The sequence below is a fragment of the Neofelis nebulosa genome, chromosome 4, assembly GCF_028018385.1.
Source record: "Neofelis nebulosa isolate mNeoNeb1 chromosome 4, mNeoNeb1.pri, whole genome shotgun sequence".
NCBI classification, from domain to species: Eukaryota; Metazoa; Chordata; class Mammalia; order Carnivora; family Felidae; genus Neofelis; species Neofelis nebulosa.
The window spans coordinates 160,517,540-160,543,579 of record NC_080785.1 but is presented as its reverse complement, the minus strand read 5'-3'; the positions used below and the strand labels follow the sequence as shown (position 1 = coordinate 160,543,579).

Genomic DNA, 26,040 nt, shown 5'->3' with positions numbered 1-26,040 from the left:
AAGAATGAGAGACACCGTGGGGCGCCCGGGGGGCCCAGTCGGTTGAGCGTCCGACTGCGGCTCAGGTCACGATCTCAGAGCTCGTGAGTTCGAGCCCCGCGTCGGGCTCTGTGCGGACAGCTCGGAGCCTGGAGCCTGCACTGAACTCTGTGTCTCCCTCGCTCTCTCTGCCCCTCCCCTGCTTGCACTGTCTCTGTCTCTCAAAAAATGAATAAACGTGGAAGAAATTAAAAAAAAAAAAAAAAAGAATGAGAAACACCGTTAAGAGAAAGGAAGAAACGAGGAAATCCCTTGGGTCTTCCCCTCCTGCCTTCCCCAGCACCTTCCCCGGCTCAGGGCCCCCGCACCTGTCGCCTTCACCGGCCCTACCTTGTGTCTCTCCGACCAACCCCTCTGAGCTCCAGCCTCACACCTCCTGTTCCACACCTTCCCTGCTCCCCAGAATCGTGCCCACACCTCCCCTGGGGTCCCCAGAATCGTGCCCACACCTCCCCTGGGGTCCCCTCCTGGCTCAGCTCGGCACCGACACCCCCTCGGCCCTCACCGTCCTGCCGTATCTCCCGTCCCTGCTTTATTTTTGCTCTAAGGCACTTATGTCTGTCCCCTGTGCCCAGCATGACATTCTGCGTTCACTGGCGGCTTCATCCGTACGCCATCCCTGGGAGTTCAGCGGTGCTCTAAGCACAGGCAGTGCACAGATGAAGAAACCGAGGAGCTGCGAAGTTAGGCAACGTCCCAAAGGCCACACCGCTGACAGAGAGAAACCCAGTCCCGGCGGACCTCAGACTCTGTCCCTCAACCCCTCCCTCGTGCCATCTCTTGCCCACGGGCATTGCAGCTTCTCTGGAGTGTGAATGCTTTCCCAGATGCGACCGGAGCTCTGGCCCCCCCCCACCCCCACCCCGGGCCTATGTCCCTGCTGAGCTGATTCCCCTGTGAGGTTTCCCCACTCGCTAGATGCGTGACCTTGGCACGCGAAGTTAGCTCTCTGAGCCTCAGTGTGCTCATCTGTAAAATGGGGGCAAAGATAAACCCACGGAGCTCTTGGGGCTGGTATCGGATTAAGTCTGAGAGTCATAAGCTTCCCCGGAAAGAGAAGCTACTCACCATCGTGCCAAAGGCAGACGGCTCCCACGTCCTCCCGGAATATCACACTTCTTGAGTGGGGCTCCAAGTGAAATCCTGGACACGAACACGCACGGGAGGGAGGAAAGGGCCGACCCATCACGCATGTGGAAAATGGGCTAGCTGCTTTTCAACCAGACGAGCCGTGACTGGCACTAAGGCTCAGAGAGCTTGCTCTGAATCGCACGGTGGCTGCCGCGCCCCAAAATATTTCAGCACTGACGGACGTACACGGAAACACACGCTGTAGCACTGAGGAGGGAGGAAGCCACTGCCAGGCCCAGAACAGCAGAGAAGCCAAACTTATTCAGCACCCACCGTGGGCCAGGCACCGTTCCAGCTGCCGCCTGAGCCTCACGACAACCCCATGGGGTGGACGCTCAAGTTATATGCATTTCACGGATGAGGAAACTGAGGCCCTGGAGGTTAAGCAACTCACCCGGGACGAGGCGACTGGGAGGAAGAAGCTGCCGAGATTCAAACCCACGGAGGCTGGTTCTGCAGCCCTTCCTCTTAACCACTATGCTGGACTGCCTCGGCCCCAACACAGAGCCACGGAACCCCTCAGGGTCCACAGAACCCGGCACAGTCCGCACAAAAGACGTCGGTGCAGAACATCTCTGGGGGACACGGAGCAAAGAATGTGACGCGGGACATCAAGAAGGAAATGCAAACAGCCCACCCAGACCTGGGAAATGGTCCACTTCCTCAGTTCCCAAGGGTCCTCTGCACCACAAGGGGGTTCCGCTTTTCACCTGTCTGTCTGGAAAAGACGCAAAATCCAGGGCCACCCAGTCGGGCCACGTAACCAAGGAAAGGGGACCTCAGAGCTTGAAAGGACACAGACACACTGCTTCTTGCAATCTGGCCCCAAAACCTGACATATGACCCTGCTATGCCACTTCCAGGACTCTGTCCTAAGGAAGCGGTCACAGACGTGTGCAAAGATATCATCACGGGGTGGGTCTCAAGACGTATACACAAAAGGACCCCATTTTTGTTACAGAAAACCAAACAGTATAGGCGTGCCAAGGGGAAAACACGGGAAAGACGATGCCATTTCCTCTGGAGTGCAGTCCCCACTGTGGTCCACAAAGCCCTGCACGATCTATCCGGTCACCTTCCTGCCTTCATCTGCCCCCATCCGCCTGGCAGGTACTAGGTGCTCAATAAACATTTATAAATGAATGATCTCACCATGAATGAACGCACTCCTCTCCCCGCTCCCATCTCTAAGCTAATCTGCCCCAGGGTCTGTCTCCTGTTTGTGGGCAAGGCCAGCCCCCCGCGGGGAGGGGGGGAGGGGGGACTAAGGGAACAGAGGACTAAGGGACGAAGGGAACAGAGAACCACAGTCTACACCGGCAGCACCCACCGCACCAGGAGCCCAGAGAAGTGAGGCACGATCTAAAAACTGGGCAGCAGAAGGAGAAGGAAGGAGAAAGAAAGGCCGCGGCAGCTTTCATTCCAACATTTTCCAACTCCGGTTGAGATTTCCTTCTATACACTCGTCTATATTTACATCAACGAATCTGTCGGTAGCAAGCCTGTTGCTGATTGTGTGGGATCTAAAGTTCACAGAAAGCTGGCTTAGACACCCAGCTAGGAAGAGAAACTGTAAATTCAATTTAAGTCACCCAAAAACCCTAAATCCACCCACTCCCCTCCAGGAAATCTGTGACATCTTTTACATCAGGATCTCGCCGTGTCAGCCCTACTGACACCTTGGGCCGGATAATTCTTAACTTGGGGGCGGGGGGGGGGGGGACAGGTGGGGGTGTCCTGAGCATTTTAGGACACTCAGCGGCTTCCACACACCACACACCAGTAGCCCCCTTGCCCTCCACGGTCACGGCAACCGGAAAGGTCTTTAGACATTGCCAAAAGTCCCTGGGGTGGGGGAAATCGCCCGCAGGGCACAAGCGCTGTTTTTTTTTCAACGTTTTTATTTATTTATTTTTTTTTTTTGGGGGGGGGGGACAGAGAGAGACAGAGCATGAACAGGGAAGGGGCAGAGAGAGAGGGAGACACACAGAATTGGAAACAGGCTCCAGGCTCCGAGCCATCAGCCCAGAGCCCGACGCGGGGCTCGAACTCACAGACCGCGAGATCGTGACCTGGCTGAAGTCGGACGCTTAACCGACTGCGCCACCCAGGCGCCCCCACAAGCGCTGTTTTACATGCAGCCCAAACCCAGTGGCGGTTCCCTCCCCGCGCCTTCCTCGTCAACATCGTGAACTTTGAGCCGCCCGGTCTCCAAATCTCTCCTCCAGATCAAAGAAAAGTGCAGGTAACAGTTTCCAGCCTCAGGCACCTTATCTACATCAGAATCTGACTCTGAAAACAGCCAGAACCTTGGACAAAGGGGCGCAAAGATGTCCACTGCACTGTTGTTTATGAGCACAGCAAACAAACAACTGGAGACGTTGACACGAAGCGTGACACGTCCATACAGCGGGATATTGTCAGCGATCAACACCAGTCTTCTCCAGGGTTGCTGCCAATCCACACGGCAGCACTGTGTGGGTTTAAATAAGACACCCTTTTTTTTTCAAGTTGTTAGGTCCATCTGTCAAAAAGTTGTCATAATAGCTTCATTTTTCTAGAACAAGATACTGAGCTTTCATCAGCTGGGAAATCGAAATACTAAACGTACAGCTCCATGATGCCTAGAAGGTATGATCCTCTTGTGCAGTGTACAGCCTGTGCAACGGTACATGGTAGCTCTGATGCTTTCCAAGGATGTCTAGTGACATGGAAATGTGTTCGCACAAGCTTCTATCCCATTAAAAGGTGTGGAAAGAAATATGTTAAAACGTCTCCAGAGACTCCCTCTGGATAGGAGAGTATGCGTATATTTTAGAGTCTACTCGGTATTTCAGGTGTTCAGTAAACGAAGAGGACAGGCCTCCTGGAGGATGCCAGTCTTGCACGGAGACCTAAAATAAAGAGGAGTCGGGCGCAGGGAGACGGGTGGAGGGAACAGCCATCACATCACACGCGCGCCTTCGGATGCAAATGATCTGGGTGTGGGCAAAAATGGCCAGTGGAGAGCGGAAGGGGTGGAGAATGGAAGATATGAGGCTAAAGATAAACCAGAAACCGGGCACTAGATCGTGTGGGGCCTGATAGGGCCCTGGTGCATCTGTAATCTGTTATCTCTGCTCAGTGCTAAGACCAGGGGGCAGGGCACGTACCTAATCTGCTCAGGAGAGAGACATTTCCACCAGCCCACTGCCGTTCACGGACGGGGCAAAGTTCAAGGAATTCCGCTTTCAGCCCCAATGCTGAAATAAACAAAACCAGGCGTTTCCAGAATTTGAATGATCTCTGTCAACAACACTGCTCATTTTCCTCGCCGTTACTCAATGAACGAACATTTATGCACCATGTGGCACGAGAACGGTTGGGGGCGGGGGGTGTGACGCAGGGAAAATCGCTGTCCCCTGCCCTCAAGGAGCCTTCTAATTAGAGAGGGAAGACTTAAGCAAACAGTCCCAATGATCTGCATAAAAAGCAGGTAAGACTCACTTAATGCCGAGAAAGGTACAAGGAAGGTGGCAAGCGGAGGTCAGGAACAACCCAGTAAGAGCACCGAATATCAGAGACACCCAACGTGGACAACCACCCTTCCATACACACCCTTCTCTTCAACATCCATCCGTGCAGCCACCCATCCACCTTCTCACCCTCCGATCCAGGGTAATCATCTGCCCATCTCGTCATCCACCCATACATTTACCCATCATCCACCAATCGACTTCTCCATCCACCCGTCCATCCAACTGCCCCGCCATTCAACATCACCCATTGTCCTCTTTCTTCCTCTCCCCCTCCTTCCCTTCCTTCCTGCCCTCCTCTTCCCCCTCCGACCCTCTTGCCTTTTATGCCATCCATCCATCCGTCTGTCCAACCATCCACAGATCCAACCAGCCACCCGCTCGTCCGATACCGACTGGATTCCTCCCCGATAAACCCCACACGTCCATCCACGATCTGTAACTGAAAAGACTGCGCTGTGAGGAGGAACGGGCCGGACTGTTAAAAATGTTGCATTGCAGCTCTCCCAAAGATAATTCAAGTCCATGAACGTTTTTGACGATTCCAACTGGTTCAAGACCCAAATTCTCCGAGCAAGAACGGGGGGCTGTCTGGCTGACCCAGCCCTTAGAATGAGGAGGAGACTGAGGAATAGGGTGGCCAGTGCCTGTCCGAGGTCTGGTGCTCCATCAGGGCTGGTGCATCTCAGCAGATTCTAACTAGAAACCGCCCGAATGCCCATCACCCAGGAAAATGGATACATTGTTGTATCATCACAGAATGCAATACTAAACAGAGAAAAAATAGGGGCGCCTGGGGGGGCTCAGTCGGTTAAGTGTCCAGCTCTTGATTTGGGCTCAGGTCCTGACCTCAGTTTTGGGAGTTCGAGCGCCCTCTGGGGGGCTCCCCCTCCCTCTCGTGGGATTCCTCCTCTCTGTCGGCCCCTCCCCCGTTGGCACTGTCTCTCAAAATAAATACACTTAAAAAAAAAAAAATACACTTAAAAAAAAAAAAATAGAAGAAATACAACCTACCGCTACACTTCATAGCCGATGAATCTTAGAAACATACAGCGGAGTGAAAACAGCAAAGCACAAGTTCCAGAAGGCTAAGAAGTTCAGAAGCCAGGAAAATTAAATTTACATTAAGGCGCGTGTAAATATGTGATAAAACTTGTTAGGAAAAGAGAGAGAGAGAGAAGAGGGAGGGTAGGAAGGAAGACCTATGCATCCAAGAGACCGTAGTTGCCTTTGGGTAAGTGGAGTGGGGGAGGGGCAGGGGGAAAAGGAAGGTCCGGGACCACAGGTAGGAGTCAGTCACCGATCATATTCAGCTCAGGGTTTCTCAAGGCATGCTCCCAGACCAGCAACATCAGCACCGCCTGGGAACTCGGGAGAAATGTTAAGTTCTCAGGCTCCAGCCCAAACCTCCTGAATCAGAAACTCTGGGGGTGAGATCCAGCCACCCATGTTTAAACTGCCCTCCAGATGTGCTCACGGGTGAGAACCTCTGCCCTAGAGCCGGCGATGCTGACCCTGGAGGGTCGGGGACCACACTTTGAGGACCAACATTTCAGTTCCTTTTTTTTTTTTTTTTTTAAGTTTATTTATTTTGAGAGAGAGAGAGAGAGCGCACATGCGTGAACATGAGCAGGGGAGGAGCAGAGAGAAAGAGAGAGAAGATCCCAAGCAGGTGCCTCGCCACCAGCACAGAGCCTGACCCGGGGCTCGAGCTCACGAACCGTGAGATCATGACCTGAGCCGAAATCAAGAGTCAGACGCTTTCCTGGCTGAGCCATCCGGGCGCCCCGATCATTTTAGTTCTTGACTTTGGTACCTGGTCAAGCAGCGTTTCCATACAGTATTACAATAAATAAGGGGGAAAGTGCAAGGAGAGGCAATATTGAGAGTGTGTTGTGAGCCTCGAATAGGAGGCAAGCAACAGGCTATTAGCGGGAAACACAAGAAAACACCCCACGGATATGCATTCAGCCCCCGAAGGTGCCGGGCTCGGGGCAGAGCGGTGGTCACACGGTCCCAGCCCTTGTGGTCGTGGGGTCTGAAGTCCTTCTTTTTCACTGCATGCCACACGCTTTCTGTGCACGGTATCTTTCAATCCTCCCAGGATTCCCTGGACGTAGGACTGCTCTGCCCATTTTACAGATGGGGAGACTAAGCTCCAGAACTGTGGGCTGGAGCTGAGATTTGCACGGGGGTCACCTATCCTCAAGCCCTGTGTGCTTTGCCCCCACCCTAAGTCACCTCCCTGGCCCTGCCTCTTCTCAGCCTCCACTCTCCGGTGCTGTCGCTCAGACAAGAACATTCCTGTGGACTCCATGACGTGTCACAAACATTTCACGGGAGCAAGCGAAAGTCGGCATAGCCTCCCACACCCATTATTCTTAATAAAGAAAATAAAGGTTCGATGAGATAAAAGAACACGGCAGGTTCTAGAAGGTCAGAAACCACGTAACCCTCCCTTCCCTCCCGCCAGCAAGTTCTAGGGTCTGTCTCTCCTCTAAGACGGATCTGTCAATGTATTCTTGAAATCAGACTTAGCCCTCCTGCAAAAGCTACTTGTATAAAAATACTTTAAAAATTGGTTTAAAATTATATACACTTTTTACACACAGACCTAAAATGAGAACAGAACAGCGTGAATATTATTTACTGGCAGGTGGGCGAGGAAGAGGAGTTTCCCTCACGGCTCATTCGGGGGAGGGAGTGCTAATTCCCAATCCCAGGTCCGACCTGAGCACTGAGCACCTTCAAGGAAGCTCCAAGGACGCTCCCGGTCTGAACAGCAGATAAAAGCCATCTCTGACCCAAGAGAGACAACAAACTTGATCCGGACTTAACTCGGGAATTTCACTTCAGAGCCGGGATCTCTCTCGCATTAGCTGCCTTAAACAGGCAGCTTCCAAAAGCACAATTCATTCCGATAAAAAGTCTCAGCTCTTCAGAGGGGGAAAAAGCCACCTATCTTCCCCTTTCCTCCTTTCCTGGCACTGTCTCACGATCCCCTCCTCTCTCCCTTCTTGGGTGTTAAGAACTCACCAGTAGGGTGACCAGTGTCCTGGTTTGCCCAGAACTACCGGCTTTCCCGAGATGCTAAAAGCAGGACAGTCCTAGGCAAACTGGGACATCTGGTCGTCCTTTCCAGACAAGGACTAATGCCCAGTGGTTTCTGAAACCCAAGTTGCAGAGCCCAGCCCCTGGTTCCCTCTCCTGGAACGTTCCTTGCCTTCTCTATTCTCCTAGGAAGTGAGGGAGAGAGGAAACATAAGACAGGATTTGGGGGGGCGGGGACACATTCTAACCCCAAACTGGTGGCCCGGGTTGGCCACAGAAGCTGTCCTAAGGCGTGTGGCCTCCGTCCTGGGCTAAACTCTTGGCCGGCTCAGAAGAAGGAGATGGGCTGGAAGGGAGAACAAGGAAGCTAATTATACACTTTAAAACTCCCTCACCTTGTCACCCACAAAGGGAGGGATCAAGGGAGAGGGAGAAAATTAATTTTATCTGAGACCGAAGGGAATAGAAAAATGGGTCAAGTGGGCATGGCTTCTTCTCCCCCTTAAAGCCTCCAGAGAGAACGGAGAACACAGAACATCCGAGGGGTGCTTTAAAGAGTCCCACACTCAGATTAATAAATCCAAATTGCCCAGTCACAGAGGGGCCCTTTGTGCCCACTCCAATCCAGCCAGAGCCTTGTTTCTAGCCAAAGTTTCCAGGAAAGAACACCGGAGGGGCGCGGGGAGCACCGTCCACCATTACGGCTTATGTAGCCTGGAGCTTCTTTGCGCCAGAAACTGCGCGGAGCATTTATGAACCCGCTTAACCTCCCCAAGGGTTCTCCAAGGGAGATGCTACCCGAGGCAAGATCCTCAGCACGTACATGAGGAAACTGAGGCCCCGAGGCCCCCAAAGAGCCTGGCCGGTGAGCCGCTGGAACCCGGGCCTGGCTGTCCCAGGGCACAGAACGGTTCCCCGCTCCCCACACACATCCTTCCTCAGGAGCTGAGCTGGCATTCTCCAGAATGTGTTCACTGTGGGGCTCTGGGGCTTCAGCCATCTCTGGATCGAACCCACCTGCCCGGTGGCGCCTTCCCGCGTTGAGCGAGTATGTGTGCTCGCAACTGGGGGCCGGTGGGGAGGAGGTGCTAGAAAAACCCCAAGCAGCCAGCAGACATCCCCCCCGAGCCCCTGAAGGAAGCCTGCACCCTCAAAGGTCCACTGCCGCCCAAATTCTCAAGCACCCTAACTTCAGAGACCTTCTTTGGCCTGATACCCTCGTGTGCACGTGCTCTCCCCGTCTTCCCAACCCCCCCGCACCTCAAACCCCCCGGAAACCTAAAAGGGTGGCGTCGAGGGCAAAGCGGATCCGTGTGCCCGCATACGGCTGATGAGAGGCGCTTTTGCGCTCCCTGGACAAACACTTACGGGGGACTTCCTTTGTGCCAGGCGGGGTGGGACTGCCGTGGGGAACGGGGTGACGGGCACGAATGAGTCTCAGGTCCTCAAACCCGACTCTTTACTGCGAATGGCCGAACGGACGCACCATGCAGGAGACCCCGTTTCCCCACACCAGAGACCCCCGCCCGACTCTTTCCCATTTCCCTGACTGGTCCTTAATGCTACCGTTTTCCGGCACCATTTACACACCCACAATCCTTTATCTAAACCCTAGAGGCCAGATGTGCTCTGGAGGTTAGGATTCGGTGCTTTTGAAGGGATAACGAGGACGGGAACAGAAAATGGCACAGCCGCTTCGAAAAGCAGCCTGGCGGTCTCTTATCAAGTTAAATGTATACTTTCCACCTCACACCCCAGCAATCTGATTCCGGGCTATTTATTTACCCAAGAGAAATGCAACGTACATTCCCAGTGTTCCCACTAAAACCCGACTGCCAACGTTCACAGCGGCTCTAGTCATAATCGCCCCAGCTGGACGCAACCCAAATGTCTTTCAACTGGGAAATGGATGAACAGACTCTGGTCCAGCCATGGAATACTACTCAGCACTAAAAAGAAATCAACTACTCATACGCACAACGACATGAATGGATCTCAACGGCTGCACAAAAGCCAGGCTCCGAAGGCTACATTCGGTATGAGTCTATTTATACGACCTCCTGGAAAAGGCAGAAATATAAAGATGAAGAATAGACGGGTGCTTGCAAGGGTCTCAGGCAGTGCCGACGCAGAAGGGCATTTGGGTATCTCCTGGGATGCTGAAACTGTCCCCCATCTTTCTCTCTCTTTTTTTTTTAAGATTTTATTTTTAAGTAATCTCTCCACCCAACGTGGGGCTCAAACTCGCCACCCCGAGATCAAGAGCTCCACCGACTCAGCCAGCCAGGCGCCCCGAAACTTCCGCATCCTGATTCTGGCGGTGGCTACGTGACCGCACGCATTTGCCAAAACTCATAGTCCTGTATGCAGAAAGGGTGAATTTTCCTATCTGTAGTTTATATCTCAATAAACCCGATCTCGGAGAAAAAGAAGAAAAAAGTAACTCCCAGTGTAACCCGCGGACCAACAGCCCAGGAAAGCAAAACCCCGGGCCCCACCCCAAACCCACTGGACCAGAATCACCATTTTAACGAGACGATCGTCACACACATGCGGGAAGAGCACCCCATGAGCCAGTGTCGGTAACATTTCTGCACCAAAACGCACCCCGGGGGGGATAAATTCAAGCTGTACGTGAAACCTAAAAACTCAGGCCAATTCAAGGTAGGTTTTTTACCCCTATATGATCCGACCTTTTGGTTTTCAGAGCTTCTGGGGCCTGGGGCTTGCGGAGGAGAAACTGCACCTTTGTAGGGGGAAAAACAATCCCAACGCAAAAGCCACACTGATTCCTACTTCCTCGAATTTTGCTCCTCTGGAAATACCAGCCACGCTGATCTAGAAGAAGGATCCGTGGGATCACCCTGCCCTGCCTTCAACAATGGTATCTTCTAGCACGTTCGACTTCTCAGGACAAGCAGAGCCTCATAGCACGCTCCAACTTCCCCTGGGGCTCCCTCTGTTTCCCATAGAGAACATTCCTCTTGGAAAAAACTGGGGAACACCCATCGGCCAACGTCTGTAGGTTCCCTGAGGTGATGGGACTCGGCTTGTTGGTGAGACTGCGGGAAACATGGGTGAGAAGCTGGAACCCCGTGTGCGGTGCAGGGGACCGAGTGTGACAGCACAGAGACCTGGCTCCGTGGCTCTTGCAACGGCCTGAATTCCTACACCGCGCTCAGTGGGTGATCTGCTGACATCGGCAGGACTGGGGGAAGCTGACAGTCACACTGGCTTTTGGTGGCGCATCAGAAGGACTGAGTGGCATTAAGCGGGGGCTCCAGGAAGGTTGACAGATGCACCTTAGTGAACTGACAAGATTTGAGCTCTTTAGAAGCCAGCCCCAGAGCCCCTCCCGGCCGTACTGAAATCAGACGCCTGATCAACGAAAACACGGAACCCAATGCGCGTGGTCAACGCGGCCTGCTGGCCAGCATCCTCCAAGAGGCAAAGGTGGCCGTGTCAAACTGAACATCAAAAGCTCCCACTTGGGTTTTCTTGCTTAAAAAGAGGGCACTAAAACGAACGAGAGACACCCGATTCTCATTGCCGGCTTCCAGCTCGAGCCACTCCGAGAGGAGGGTGCAGAAGGGCAGAAGGCTTTGCGGTGGCAACGCGCCCAAGAGCACGGAGAATGCAAGGCTGTGCCCTCCGCCGGCGTGCCATGCTGGAATTTGCATTTGGAAGTAACACTCTTGGGCCCCACGAGCATGCAGCCAAGTGCGCAAAACATTCGCTCACTCCTCCTCCCCGAGACGGTCAAGAAGGTGCTCTCCGGATTCAGCGGCAGCCCCCAGGGAGGGCCACTTCTGGATACACGTCCTGCCACGCGTGCATCAAAGCACGGCAGGGACAGCTCCACTCCTAGGTAGAGAGACCCGAGAGAGGGTTAAAACAAAAACAAAACCAGAAAGAGTTCACCCGAAGACGTGCACGAGGATGTCCCTGACGGCACAATCTGGGAACTACCCAAACGGCCCCCCAAAAGCAGAGGGGCCGAGCCCACAGCGGTGGAGTCACGCGGCAAAACGCCACGCGGCGAGGAGAAAGAACCACCTCGGGGGGGTGAATCTCGCGGACGTGCTATGGAGCAAGAAAAACACAGCCTGTGACTCCACAGGCAGGAAGTTCAAATGGAGGAAAATGAATCTGTGGGGCTAGAAGTCAGGGTAGTGGTTTGCCCTGTGGTGGGACCAGGGGGGGTGGGGGGCCAGGGGGGGTGGTCTCTGGGGAGCCGGTCACATCCTTTTTCTTGCCCTGGGCACTGGTGGTGTGGCCGCGTTCACTTTGTGAGCACGTATGAAGCTGGACTTGACCTGTGTACTTCTGTATGCGTACTTTAGACTTTCTTCTGGAAGTTCGGAGTAAGTAATTGAATACAGCTTTTTAAACGGCAGAAGCGTTTGGATATAGAAGCAAACGTTCCGCCCTGGCGCCTTCGCTCGTCAGCATTTCCAGCCCCGATTCTCTTATCCAGCGCCGCCCCCCCCCCCCCCCCCAGCTCTCTGTCCCCTCACCCACCCCCCACCCAGAAAGCTCAGACCTGGATTACCCTGCTTGGTGACAGATTGGGGGATGGGGAGCTCTTCCTTCCAGAGCGGGGCTGTATAATGTGTTTGCTACCTCGGGCCAAAGAGAGAATAAAAACTGTCTGCAGACGGCAAAATGCACAAACTCATCACAAAGCTACCAACAGCAAGAAAGCCACAGAAAACCTAAAGAACTAATAGAACGCTCCCAATTCACCCGTGTCTCGCCCCACAGATCTTCCCTCTGAGGGGTCGCGAGCAATCCCTTCCCTCCCCAGCAGCCCCCTGATCTGCAGGATTCAGGCTGGACGGGGTGAGCTAAGGACACAACATTAGGACTCCCACCTCCTTCCTTTCCTCTTAGAAGACTCCAAATCCAGGCTCCAGAAGGCAATCCAAAGCCATTTTCAACATGGAAACCTGTCAGCCCAGTGAACCCCTCCTGGACACCCCCCTGCAGTTATCTGAGCGTGCACACATTGAACCTTGCCACCCCCAAGCCCCCAACACTCCCTGGTGGGGGGGGAGGGGGAGGCCGGCAGAGTGATCACAAGACCCCTGACTATCTCAGTGGGTCTTCATGAGGTTGGAACTTGGGAGGCAGCCACCGGGCTCCTGCTTCGTGCACCAATCAAGATGACCTCACGCTTAGGGGTGTGGCCCCCCAGAAAGACCCCAGCCAAACCTAATTTCCACCACCCTCAAAAGCAGACTGTTCACACACTCCAAAACCTTAGAGCCCTCTTACAACTGCAGCCCCCGCAAGCCGAAAGCTGGTTCGATTTTGAGTCTGCCTAAAAATGACTCCACCGGCCACAGAGCTCCCCAAACAAGCAACCCTGGGACCACCTGAGGCCCAGCCCCGTTGAGCACAGAGCAGTGGAAACCAAAGACGATGGCATGGGGGCTCATCCAGCCCCGTTCATTTGTACCCGGAAGGCAGCCAGTTGGAACCAACCCGACGAACAGCACATTCGGGCATATGGCACAGTGGCCAGTCAGCCTGGGGGGCAGGGTGCGTCCCCCCACTTGGAATCTGGGTCACGCTTAAATAACTGCTAGAAAGCCCAACTAATTACCCATCCTTGCCTGCCTACATCTTAACAGATGTTAAGCCCTCCTCAAGGTTTATTTCAAGCAGGCACAGATTTAAAGAAACACAAGGGGGATCTGCATTTTGACAGCATCTCCATAGAGAAAAATGTGGTCTTCACCTACTTCCTCTGGACCTTCGATTTCACAACAACAAAAAAAAGGCGTTTACCTGCTGGAGGTGTCCACATGGAGGCTGATTCTCCCGGTGTCCCCTCCCGGCTCCCTAGGGTGGGAGAAGCGGAATCCAACCCACGGCCTGACGCTCTACCCTAGGAAGGACCTGCCGCTCCATTTCCGCTTTGCCCTATCTTTCTTATTGAAACGGTCCATCTGGGTCTTTCCGTTCGGGGCCCTAGGTGGGGCAAATGGGATGCTTTGTACACCCCAAACGATGATGGGGACCCTGAGCAGTGGTTGGCAGACACAGGCAGCATTAGTGTCCCCCAACCCACCACTGCCTTCCCCGGATCCGGGCCGGTGGCCCGGCCGGGGATATTACCTAGGACCAGCGCTGGCCCCTCAGTGTGAAGGCCACATGTTCGTCCACTAGCTCTTGGCCCTGGGCACCCCTAACGCCCTGCCCTCAGAGAGCGGCCCCCTCCTCCTCAGGGAAGGCAGGGGTGGAGAAGCCAGGGAGCTGGGTTGGGGCTCCTCCAGGCTCCGGCGGATTCCAGCGAGGGGCACCTAAGGAAACCCGGCCGGAGCCCCCCACGGTTCTCCTGCCCTGGCCAGAGAGAGAGCCCAGGCCCCGGCCGGGTCCATGCTCATTTGGGAAGACTCTGACCCATCCGGACCTGGCCCTGCAGCCCCCCACCCAGGCCCCTGTGACGACCCCAGGGCCCAGCCCTCATTCTGGAATCGGTCCTTAGGAGGAATCCGCTCCCCCAGCTGCCCCGGCTCCCCCGGCTCCCCCCACCCCAAGCCTCCACGGTAGCTCAACCCAGCTCGGGGTGGAGAGATTCTCCACACTCCTCCCCGGTGCCCCCTCTCCCAGCCCCTGGAAGACCCCCCCACCTCCCATCAACCCCCGGGTCTCTCTCCCAGCCTGGAAGAGGGGAAGCGGAGGGAGGAGGGGGGAGGCGCAGCTGCCGGGGTTCGCTGCCGGGTTCGGGCAAAGGATATGGCCATTCGGTGATCTTTTTGGCGTATTTTCTCACCACGTTGTCCTCGCTGAAGAGGAATAGAGACCGGTTGACCGTGAGGCAGTTCTGTCGGACGGGGATGGGGTTGTAGAGGGCCATGGTCCGCGCTCTCTGCGCCATTGACTGCTTGTACATCCTTTGCGCCCCGGGCTGCCCGCCCTGCCGGCTGCCCCCGGCTCCTCGCCCGCCTCCGGCGCCCACGACCACCCCGGCGGCTGCCCCGGAGCCTCCTCCCCCGTAGCGGGCCGGCATCTCGTCTCCGAAGCGGGCCATTCTGCAAAGAGCAAAGGGCTCCGGGTTACGCTGCGGCGAACGATGCGGAAGACGCCGCCGCCGCCGCCGCCGCCGATGCCGATGCCGATGCTGCCGGGGCTGTGAAGACGGCGGCTGGAGCTGCGACTGCGGAGACGCTCCACGGCCCAGCCCATCGGGCGGCGGCGGCTCGGCGCCTCGGGTCGGGGGCTCACAAGGCGGCTGCCCGGCCCCAGCCGGGGATAGCGGCTCGGGACATCTTCCTGGCTGACCCCGGAGAAGGAGGGGCGGGAGGAGGGTGCGGGGGCGGGGCGCGGGGGCCGGGGAGGGGGGAGGGGAGAGGGAAGCGAGGCAAAAAATAACCGAGGAAGGAATCCAGGCAATCCCCAGTCCACCCACTCCGGAAAAAAAAAAAAAAAAAAAAAAAAAAGACAGTTAAAAAAAAAAAAAAAAACAACAACGCACACCCCCTTTAAGACGCGAACGGTTTGCAAAGGACGCCCCCCCCGGGACGCAGTGGAAGCTTCAAATTCCTCCGAGGTCCGGGTCAGGCTGGCATCTTGCAAAAGGAGTGCGCTCGGCCCATTAGAAAAAAAAATTTTTTTATTGAAAAAATAAAAATAAAAACGAGGTCTTTGCGGGGGGGTGGGGGGAGGGCAGCCCCCAAAATTTTAAAAAAATCCCCCTTTCTGTTTTGCTTGAGTTCCTAGACCTTAAAAATGCTCAAAGATCTGTAGCCAAAAATAATAATAATGATAATGATAATGAAATTAAAGGAAAATGAATATTAACGGGAAAGGAAAGAAGGGGAGGGGGAGGGAAACGTTCCGGAGGGGCTCTTAAGGAGTCTTGAAGCCGCAGGGTGCAGGTGATTTTTTTTTTCTTCCTGAATCACGAGCGGCTGCCTCTTCTGCTCACGAAGGAGTGTGTGTGTCTGTGTGTGTGTGTGTGTGTGCGCGCGCGCGCGCGCGCGCGCACACGCAGCCTTTCGCTTAACCGTGCCTCATCTCGGGGTTAAATTGCAGCAATGAAATCCTGAAAATTCCCAACAGGGGAAAAAGAGAGAGAGGGAGAGAGAGGTATGCGCCGTTCGCTTAGCCACTCAATAGCTGCTCCCGGATGCTGCAGTGCCTGGCGTCCCCCCCCCCCCACCCCACCCCCCCAATGCCTCCTCCTCCTCCTTCTCTTCTAGGTCTTGCTAAAATAAGACTGGTGGGGAGGGGTGGGGGAAGAGGAAGGAAGAGGGAGAATGGGCTCAAAGGTCTAAACCACTAGCCAGAGAAGCTCCAAAGAGGAGCGATTGATGAGTTGAACGGGAGAAAGACCCACCCAGAATGCCGACACATGATGGCCCGCGACCAATCGCGGAGGCGCGAGGGCACCCGGCTCAGCGGAGTTTGTGGGGGAGAAGAGGGGAGAGCCGGATGGTCGGGAGGCTGGGGGGGAAGTTGGGACGACAGATTCCTCCTCCCCTGGGAGGAAACCTTGTTTTCCAACGGGTTCCATTTCTGTTGCAGACAACCGGACGCTCTCGGCATCTTGCAAAGAGGAGCTTGGGAGGAAGAAACTTCATGATAAAAAGAGAAGGGGATTGGAGTCTAGGGGTGCAATCAGTCCCTAAACAAATTTGGTCTGTTTAGCAGAGGACACAATTTTGAGGAGAACGGTCTGGGGGTACTTCTGTCAAAGTTTCAAATCACAGAGGCCCTGCAAGCTGGCATAAAAGGTCCGGCTCATCTTTGAAAAGATTCCAGAGGTGGCAAATCTTAACTGCCAGCGGCAGATCATTAAACCAGGTCCTAGTTGGCTGGACAGGGTTTCCCGGTGGTATTTGGGGCGTGGTGTTCGCTTCTTTCCAGAACCACTGCAATTTACTTCCCATTCCCCTTTGTATACTGCGAAATTGAATCAGCACACAGAAAAAATGTCTAAAGCATAAATGTACAGGGTGAAGATGTTGCCCTGAAACTAATACTCTTGACACTAACACCCAGGTCCAGGGCTATAAATGGAACATTGACCCTTTCCCAGAAACACACACACACACACACACACACACACACACACACAGAACAATAATCACTATGGTGACTTTATAGTATTAATAATCTTGCTTTTCTTTATACTTTTACTACCTTATTGTGCATTCCTAAACAATACAGCTCCACTTTGCATCTTTTTGGACACACAGTATGTATCCCGTGATGTCTGGCTTCTTTGGTCCAGTATCATGTCTTTAAGATTCATCTGTTGGGGCGCCTGGGTGGCTCAGTTGGTTAAATGACTGACTTCGGCTCAGGTCATGATCTCACAGTTCGTGGGTTCGAGCCCCGCGTCAGGCTCTGTGCTGACCGCTTGCTTGGAGCCTGGAGCAAGCTTCAGATTCTGTATCTCCTTCTCTCTCTGCCCCTCCCCCACTTGTGCTCTGTCTCACTCTGTCTCTCAAAAATAAATAAATGTAAAAAAAAAAAAAAAGATTCATCTGTTGTTACGTGTAGCTGACTGGTTCACTCTCACTGCTGCATAGTATTCCATTGAAAGAGTACGCCAAAATTTGTTTATCCATTATCCCCTTGATGGACATTTGGATTGTCTCCAGTTGGGGCTTTCAACATTCCTGCCTCAAATACTCTTTGTGCCTATAGGCATGCATTTCTGTAGGAATTGCCCTAGGAATGGAATTTCTGGGTCCCAGGGTATGCCTGTCCTCAGGTCTATAAGATGTCACCAAACTGTCTTTCAAAGTGGATGTACCCAGAAACCACTGAATTTTCAGAAAGCAGTGTACAGATTTGGAAGGCAGGGATGAGGATAGGGGTTGGGGAAGAGGACGAAGGCGGCAAATTATTTTCCAAGCCTTAGCTAGGTGACTCTGAGTTGGTGCCCCGCCCCCATCAGTAATTGAGTTCTTTGGAACATTCTAGAAAAGATACATCTTTATATAAATTCCCCATTCTGTGCCTATGAGTCAGCTTTTACAGGTTGCTTATATAGCACCTTCAAGTTTCCTAACTCGGGGTGCCTGGGTGGCGCAGTTGGTTGAGTGTCTGACTCTTGATTTCGTCTCAGGTCATGATCCCAGAGTCGTGGGGTTGAGCCCCGCGGGGGGCATCATGCTGAGCGTGGAGTCTGCTTAAGATTTTCCCTCTCTCATAGGGCGCCTGGGTGGCTTAGTTGGTTGAGCATCTGACTTCGGCTCAGGTCATGATCTCACAGTTCACGAGTTCAAGCCCCGTATGGGGCTCTGTGCTGACAGCTCAGAGCCTGGAACCTGCTTCCGATTCTGTGTCTCCCTCTCTCTCTGACCCTCCCCCGTTCATGCTCTGTCTCTCTCGGTCTCAAAAATAAATAAACATTAAAAAAAAAAAAAAAAAAAAAAAAAAAAAAACAACTTAACCAAGTCCCCGCCATGGATCTGAAACCACATGGGACTTGGGCTCTGTTGGCCGGAGTGTAATCTGGTACAACCCCTTGGGGAACGCTGGCCATTTCTACCAACACTTGGCGTCTGAATATCCTGCGATCCGGCATCGGCCCCCGTGGGTACGTGCCCAGGAGGGACGAGCTCGTACGTCCGCTGAAAGACACGCCTAGAATGTGAACAGCAGCACATTCCTACTAGCTAAGCACTGGGGACGTCTCCGATGTCCTTTGACAGTAAAGTGGACTGAATGCGCCGTGGAACATTCGCACGTGCGGTCCCGGGCAGCAGCGGGAGTGGTGGTTCCCCAGCTGCGTACAAACGCACGGGTCCGTCTCACGATCATGATGCGGAGCCAGAAGACCCAGACACGCAGTAGAACATAGTGTCTGATTCCTACATATGTAGTTTGCACATGGCCGAACAAGACGATACATGTCCCTCTTATGTTCACTGCAGCGTTATTTACAATAGCCGAGGTATGGAAGCCACCTAAGGGTCCATCAGTAGATGAATGGATATCGGATACACACACACGCGCACGCGCGCGCGCACGCGCACGCTAGAATCACCCATCTATGAGTTACGCAGTTTTCTACGTGCGCTACACTTGAAAAGCAAACGTCTGTAATCCTTCTGAATGTGGATCCCATGTGGCACCACTTGTCATAGTGACCTGTAATTCTGTGTACTTTGACTGTGAAGTCCCTGCAGCAGACACCGTTCTTTTGTTTTGTTTTGTTTTACGAGAAGACGAAGAACGGTCCCCCGGAGCGCTCTAACCCACGCCTCGAGAGCAGGCAGGCTGGCTGCATATCAGAGCCACCTGCAGGGTGTTGTAAAAATTCAGACTCCTGGGCCCTCCCCTCTACCCTGATTTTCTTTTTTTTTTTAATTTTTTTTTTCAACGTTTTTTATTTATTTTTGGGACAGAGAGAGACAGAGCATGAACGGGGGAGGGGCAGAGAGAGGGAGACACAGAATCGGAAACAGGCTCCAGGCTCCGAGCCATCAGCCCAGAGCCTGACGCGGGGCTCGAACTCACGGACCGCGAGATCGTGACCTGGCTGAAGTCGGACGCTTAACCGACTGCGCCACCCAGGCGCCCCTCTACCCTGATTTTCATTCAGCAAGTCCTTGGGGGTACGGCCAGCCTTGGCAGTCGCTGCCCTGGAAGGGACAAATTTGCCATCATTGTCTTGGCATTCTCTGGAACTATCAGCGGGGCACTTGTGGCGACTGTGGTGGAAAGATTGTTGCTCGGGGCTTTCGGGTACCTTGTGGGCTGTTTAGTACGCCCGGCCCATGCCTGCTAAGTGTCATCTGCACCCCCAACCTTGTGACAAGCACAGATATCCACACACATTTCCAAATGCTCCCCACCAAAGTGCAAGGAGAGTCTACCTTTTCCCCCCACCAAATGACCTCCCCCAAACTCACCTGACTACGAAGTTCGACATGTTTGAGTATACCTCTCCTTCCTCAGCATCACCCCAAGTCCTCCAACCCCCTCAATTGCTCCATCACCCTTTTCTAGAATGAACTCAAAACTCAGGCACCCAAAAGTGTGACAGGCCCCCACGGGCATTATCCTACGGATTCACTTTACAGAGAACTACAACAAAATTCAGCTAGCCGAAGGAATGAATCTCTAATATTAGAATCTTACTATCACCTAGCCAACGGGGATGGGTGAGCAAGAAATCTTCACAGGCTTCTCGAATGACTGCAGTTGGCAGTTCCTTGCTCCCCCTTCATCCAAATTACTAATGTTGACCAGGTAGAACGACGCAGAATCTCATTAGCATCACAGAAGCGGCTTAGCAGCAGGCCTCCGGAAATCAGCCTCAGCCATTGGTTCTAATCTTTAACACATCTGCCAGCTGGAAGTTTCATTTATCAATCAGCAGCAGCATTACCATACTGGCTTTGAGAACGTTATTCCAGTGAACAGGGCTAGCATCTCTGAAATAGGTGCCCCAAATAAATAACTGTGGATCGCATTCATTTGGCTTCTAAAACAATTACCAGCTAATCCACTCATGTTGAGTTGCGAAAATGGATCAGCCAAAAGGTATTTGGTCTCTGCCTTCTGGTCTGGATACCAGTCAGGGAATGAGGACCAAGATCTCTGGGAGACGGAGGGTATAAATGACAAAAACCAGATCGTATGATCCAGACATTTGTGGGTCACGATGTAGGCAGTAAGAGTGAATCCAGAGACGGAATGTGGCCGCCACTCCAGACATAACTTTAAAGAAGTACATGCCCTACAAATTTCCAAAAACAAATGAGGCGTGAGCCTATCTCTGGATGCAGAGTGGGGTTCAAATCCTAGCTATGGCACTTCTTCCTAGCTGTGTGTTTTTGGAAAAGCTCTTAGCCTCTCTGAACTACAGTTTCCTTGTGTGTAAAATGGAGACACAAATCTTACCCCGCAGGTTCCTGTAAGGATTGATTCAGATCAAGCAGCTAAGCACGTAGCACAATGACTACCACACAACAAGCAGTCAAGAAAAGGTAAGTGGACTTTTGTCAAAACCACCACAATCTGGAAAGATAGTCCATGTTCATGGATGGCGAGACTCAATATAATCAAAATGCCAGTTCCTCCCAACTTGGTCTGCAGATTCTATGCAATCCCCATCAAAATTGCAGCAAGTTATTTCGTGGATATTGACAAACTGATTCTAAAGTTTATACAGGGGCACCTGGGTGGCTCAGTCGGCTAAGCGTCCGACTTCGGCTCAGGTCATGATCTCACGGTTCGTGGGTTCGAACCCTGAGTTGAACTCCGTGCTGACAGCTCAGAGCCTGGAGCCTGTTTCCGATTCTGTGTCTCCCTCTCTCTATGCCCCTCCCCCACTCAGGCTCTGTCTCCCTCTGTCTCAAAAATAAATAAACGTTAAAAAAAAATTTTAAGTGTACACAGAGACGCAAAAGACCCAGAATAGCCAACACAAACAACACTGAGCGAGAAGAACAAAGTTGCACTGGACATCCCCCCATAAAAATGAAGGAAATCTAAGCACAGATCTCACACTCGTCACATAAATTAAAATGGATCACAGACTAAATATAAAACGTAATACTGCAAAACCCCTAAAGCATGACATAGGCAGGCTCCAGGCTCTGAGCCATCAGCACAGAGCCCGACGCGGGGCTCGAACTCGCGGACCGTGAGATCGTGACCTGAGCCGAAGTCGGACGCTTAACCGACTGAGCCACCCAGGTGCCCCTCAAACTTGATTTTTCAATGAGCCAAAGACCTCAACGGACACCTTGACAAAGATACACAGATGGCAAACAAGCATATGGAAAGAGTCCCCACATTACACGTCCTCAGGGAAATGCAAATTAAAACAAGGAAATACCTCCGCACACCTCTTCGAATGGCCCAGATCCAGAACACTGACAAAGTCAAATGCTGGCGAGAATGTGCAGCAACCGGAACGCTCATTCGCTGCTGGCGGGAACGCAAAATGGTACGGCTACTTTGGAAGACAGGTTGGCGGCCTCTTACAAACCTAAACTTCCTCTTCCCACACGATCCAGCAACTGGCACTCGTTGGTATTTACCCACAGGAGGTGAAAACTTACATCCACACAAAGACCTACACACGGATGTCTAGAAGCAGCTTTCTTCGCAACTGCCAACACCCGGAAGTAACCAAACTCCGGACTTTGGGTGTTAAGGACGCGTCGCTGCGTGTTAATCAATTGGAGGAAATGTACCTTCTGGTGGGGCTGTTGATGATGGGGGAGGCTACGCATGAGCGGGGCAGCGGGTGTAAGGGAAATCGTTGTACCTTCTGCTTGGCTGTGAATCTAAAGCCTCTCCAAAAAATAAAGTCTGCTTTTTAAAAATCACCGCAAGTCAACTTTCCACACCTGGAATCGGAGTCTGTGAGTATCATTGACCCAGACTGATTCAGTACTGGCTTCTTTTTAGTTTTTTCAACAAACGTTTTACTTGGGAAGACTTTCATATTTACCGAAGGCTGGAAAAAATAGTACGAGAGAGTTCCCATACGCCCTTCACCCAGCTTCCCCCTCACGTTAACATCTTACGTAGCCCAGGTACATGTGTTAAGACTAAGAAACCACGGGCGCCCGGGTGGTTCAGTCGGTTAAGCATCTGACCTCGGCTCAGGTCACGATCTCACAGTTCGCGGGTTCGGGCCCCGCGTCGGGCTCTGTGCCGACGGCCCGGAGCTGGAAGGCTGCTTCCGGTTCTGTGTCTCCCTCTCTCTCTGCCCTTGCCCCGCTTGCACTCTGTCTCTCTCTCGCTCTCAAAATAAATTTAAAAAAATACTAAGAAACTCACATCAGGACAGTGCTACTAACTAAACCCTCCGCTACCTATGCTCAGATCTCACTAGTCTTGCCGCTAATCACCTTTCCTGTTTGCCACCTGCCATCGAGTCACCTGGCCTCCCTAGTCTTCTCTGTGACGGTTTCTTTCCTCGTTTCTCACAATCTTGATCATCTGTAGGAACATCTGGCCAGGTATTTTGTAGCGTGCCCCTCGCTTTGGGTTTGTCTGCGATTTGCTCGCGATTAGACTGGGGTACTCCTGGGAGTCAGATTTGCCCGCTGGCTGCACGGCTCTGGACTCGGGAGAGAAATCCCAACAGGGACACGTATTTGGGAGTTGTCATGGGTCGAATGGTGGCCCCTAAAGACCGGGCCACATCCTGATTTCCAAAACCTAAAAATGTGATCTAATTTAGAAAAAGTGTCTCCACAGATGCCATCAAGTTAAGGATTTGGCGAGATGAGCTTATCCTGGACTCTGCAGGTGGGCCCTAAATGCAATGACAAGTGTCCCTACAAGAGATAAAGAGAAGACACAGACACAGAGGGGATGGCACATGGAGACAGAGGCAGAGATTGGAGAGATGCTTCCCTAAGCTGAGGGATACTGAGGATTGCCAGAAACACCAGAGGCTAAGAGAGAGGCAAGGGACAGATTCTCCCCTAGAGCCTGTGTGTGATCTCACTGACATTTGATTTGGGACTTCTGACCCCCAGAAGAGTGACAGAATTAATTTTCTGTGGCTTTAAACGACCTAGTTTGTAGTAAATAATGGCAGCTACAGGAAATTAGCACAGGGACTATCAGTATGGACACCTTGGAAGGCGGATGGAATGTTCCTGGGCAATGGACCCAGAGAGGGTTGAGGCTTTAGGAGGGATTCGTGAGAAGGGTGGACACTGAAAGGCAGAGCAGAAGGGCACCTGGGTGACTCAGTGGGTGAAACGTCTGACTCTTGGACTTCGGCTCAGGTCGGGATCCCATGGTTCGTGAGTTCAAGCCCTGCATCGGGCCCCGTGCTGACAGCATGGAGCCTGCTTGGGATTCCCTCTCTCTGTCTCTCTGTCTCTCTGTCTCTCTGTCTCTGTCTCTCTGCCCCTCCCCCGCTCTCTCTCTCAAAATAAATAAACTTAAAAAAAAATAAAGGCAGGGGCGCCTGGGTGGCTCAGTCGGTGAAGCGTCCGACTTCGGCTCAGGTCACGATGTCACGGTTCATGAGTTCGAGCCCCGTGTTGGGCTCTGTGCTGATGGCTCCGAGCCTGGAGCCTGTTTCAGATTCTGTGTCTCCCTCTCTCTGACCCTCCCCCACTCATTCTCTCTCTCTCTCTCTCTCTCTCAAAAAGAAATAAAAACATTAAAAAATATTTAAAAAATAGGGGCATCTGGGTGGCTCAGTTGGCTAAGCGTCCGACTTCGGCTCAGGCCATGATCTCGCGGTCCGTGAGTTCGAGCCCCGCGTCGGGCTCTGTGCTGACCGCTCAGAGCCTGGAGCCTGTTTCAGATTCTGTGTCTCCCTCTCTCTCTGACCCTCCCCTGTTCATGCTCTGTCTCTGTCTCAAAAATAAATAAACGTTAAAAAAAAAATTTTTTTTTTAAATATATTTAAAAAATAGGGCAGAGCAGAGAAACCGAAGCCTCTAGTGGGGACTGAGAAGGTACCCTCAAGGAGGAAGAAGGAAACGGTGGCGTGTGATCCAGAAGCCCCACGGACGGGGAGTCCAGGGTCAGACGCTGCCAGACATAAAGCCAGACGAGGACTGAGAAGTACCACCCTGGTCCCGCCGCACATACGAATACCGCCAGGGTTTTTTAAAGGAGCCAGTCCTTTTTTATGGTAAAGTATGCGTCGCATAAAACTTAGCATCGGAATCTTTTAAGTTTATTTATTTATTTGAGAGAAAGAGAGAGAGAGCACAAGCAGGGGAGGGACGGAGAGAAGGAGAGACAGAACCCCAAGCAGGTCCCGATGAGGGGGCTTGAACTCACAAAATATGAAAATCGTGACCTGAGCTGAAATCAGCTTAACCGGCTGAGCCACCCAGGTGCCCCTCTTAGCCAATGTTTTAATGTTTATTCATTTTGAGAGAGAGAGAGACAGAGACAGAGACAGAGACAGAGACAGAGCATGAGTGGGGGAGGGGCAGAGAGAGAGGGAGACACACAATCCGAAGCAGGCTCCAGGCTCCGAGCTGTCAGCACAGAGCCCGACGCGGGGCTCGAACACACGAACCGGGAGATCATGACCTGGGAGAAGTCCGACTGAGCCACCCAGGCGCCCCCATCCTAGCCATTTTTAAGTGCCCAGGTCAGAGGCCCTGGATACATTCACACTGTTGTGCTACGGTCCGTCTCCAGAACTCCATCCTCTCCACTGAAAATGAATTCCCGGCCCCCTCCTCCAGCCCCTGGACCTGTCACTCTAACTTCTGTCTCTAGGGATTTGATTCCTCCAAGGACCTCATATGAAGTGGAATCACACCGCATATGTCCTTCTGCGACTGGCTGATTTCCCTCGGCGTTATGCCCTCAAGGTTCTAACCCACGTTAGAATCTCCTTCCGTTTTAACGCTGAAGAATCGCGTGTGGCTGAACTGCTTTTCTCCATTTATCTGTCAACGGACGCCTGGGCTGCGTCCGCCTCTCGGTTATTGCGAACAATCCTACGAATGTGGTTATACAAATCTCTTTGCGTCCCTCTTTGGGGCATATTCCTCATCCCAAGGCAGGACGCCGGGGCATATGGTAATTTGATGTTTGATGTGTCAAGGAATGGCCATACACGCGTCCCACGGTGACCGCAGAGCCCTTCGCTTTTCAGAAGTGCGTATTAAAATAGTTACAGATGAGATCACGCGATGCCTGAGGTTTGCTTTAACGTAACCCGGGGTTCCGTTAAAGCAAATCAAAGGTCCGCTTTGATGGGCAAAGTAAACTTATGTTACAAGTTTAGGTTCAGTATCACAAGATGAGTCACGAGTTAATAACAACTGAAGATGGACGGGAGGAATATGGTGGCTCTCATTCTGGCGTCTCGTCTTTTGTGTTATGTTTGAACTTTTCCGGAAGGAACAGTGTTCTTTGCACCTAAGCCACTTGAGGCGTTCCTGATTCACGTGGCGACAGGAACCTCGCACTTAATTATGGGAACAAGGGTGTTCCAGCTTACTATATTCTCAGGCAATTGCAAATTACATTCAGCATCTCCCCTCTCTGTTAAGTCGGGAGCTTGATTAAATGCTAACTTACATATTCACGTGGATCCTGAGACGTTAGCAAAGGGGGATTCAATCAAATGAGTTACATCTGGGGCGCCTGGGTGGCGCAGTCGGTTAAGCGTCCGACTTCAGCCAGGTCACGATCTCGCGGTCCGTGAGTTCGAGCCCCGCGTCGGGCTCTGGGCTGATGGCTTGGAGCCTGGAGCCTGTTTCCGATTCTGTGTCTCCCTCTCTCTCTGCCCCTCCCCCGTTCATGCTCTGTCTCTCTCTGTCCCAAAAATAAAAAATAAAAAACGTTGAAAAAAAAAAATTAAAAAAAAAAAAAAATGAGT

At 52.6% G+C, this 26,040-nt stretch overlaps 1 protein-coding gene across 7 annotated transcripts in view; it reads right to left on the bottom strand.

Moving 5' to 3' along the window:
• CACNA1A (calcium voltage-gated channel subunit alpha1 A) overlaps positions 1–26,040 on the bottom strand; it is a 284,147-nt gene that overhangs the window by 196,064 nt on the left and 62,043 nt on the right. For 6 of the 7 annotated variants that reach the window (XM_058727813.1, XM_058727814.1, XM_058727811.1 and 3 more), the window contains exon 3: positions 14,484–14,776. In XM_058727813.1, coding sequence (XP_058583796.1) covers positions 14,484–14,776 — 293 coding nt within the window. Of the gene's footprint in view, positions 1–13,529; positions 13,564–14,483; positions 14,777–26,040 lie in introns of those variants that run through there. The other variant, XM_058727815.1, reaches the window with a different exon arrangement.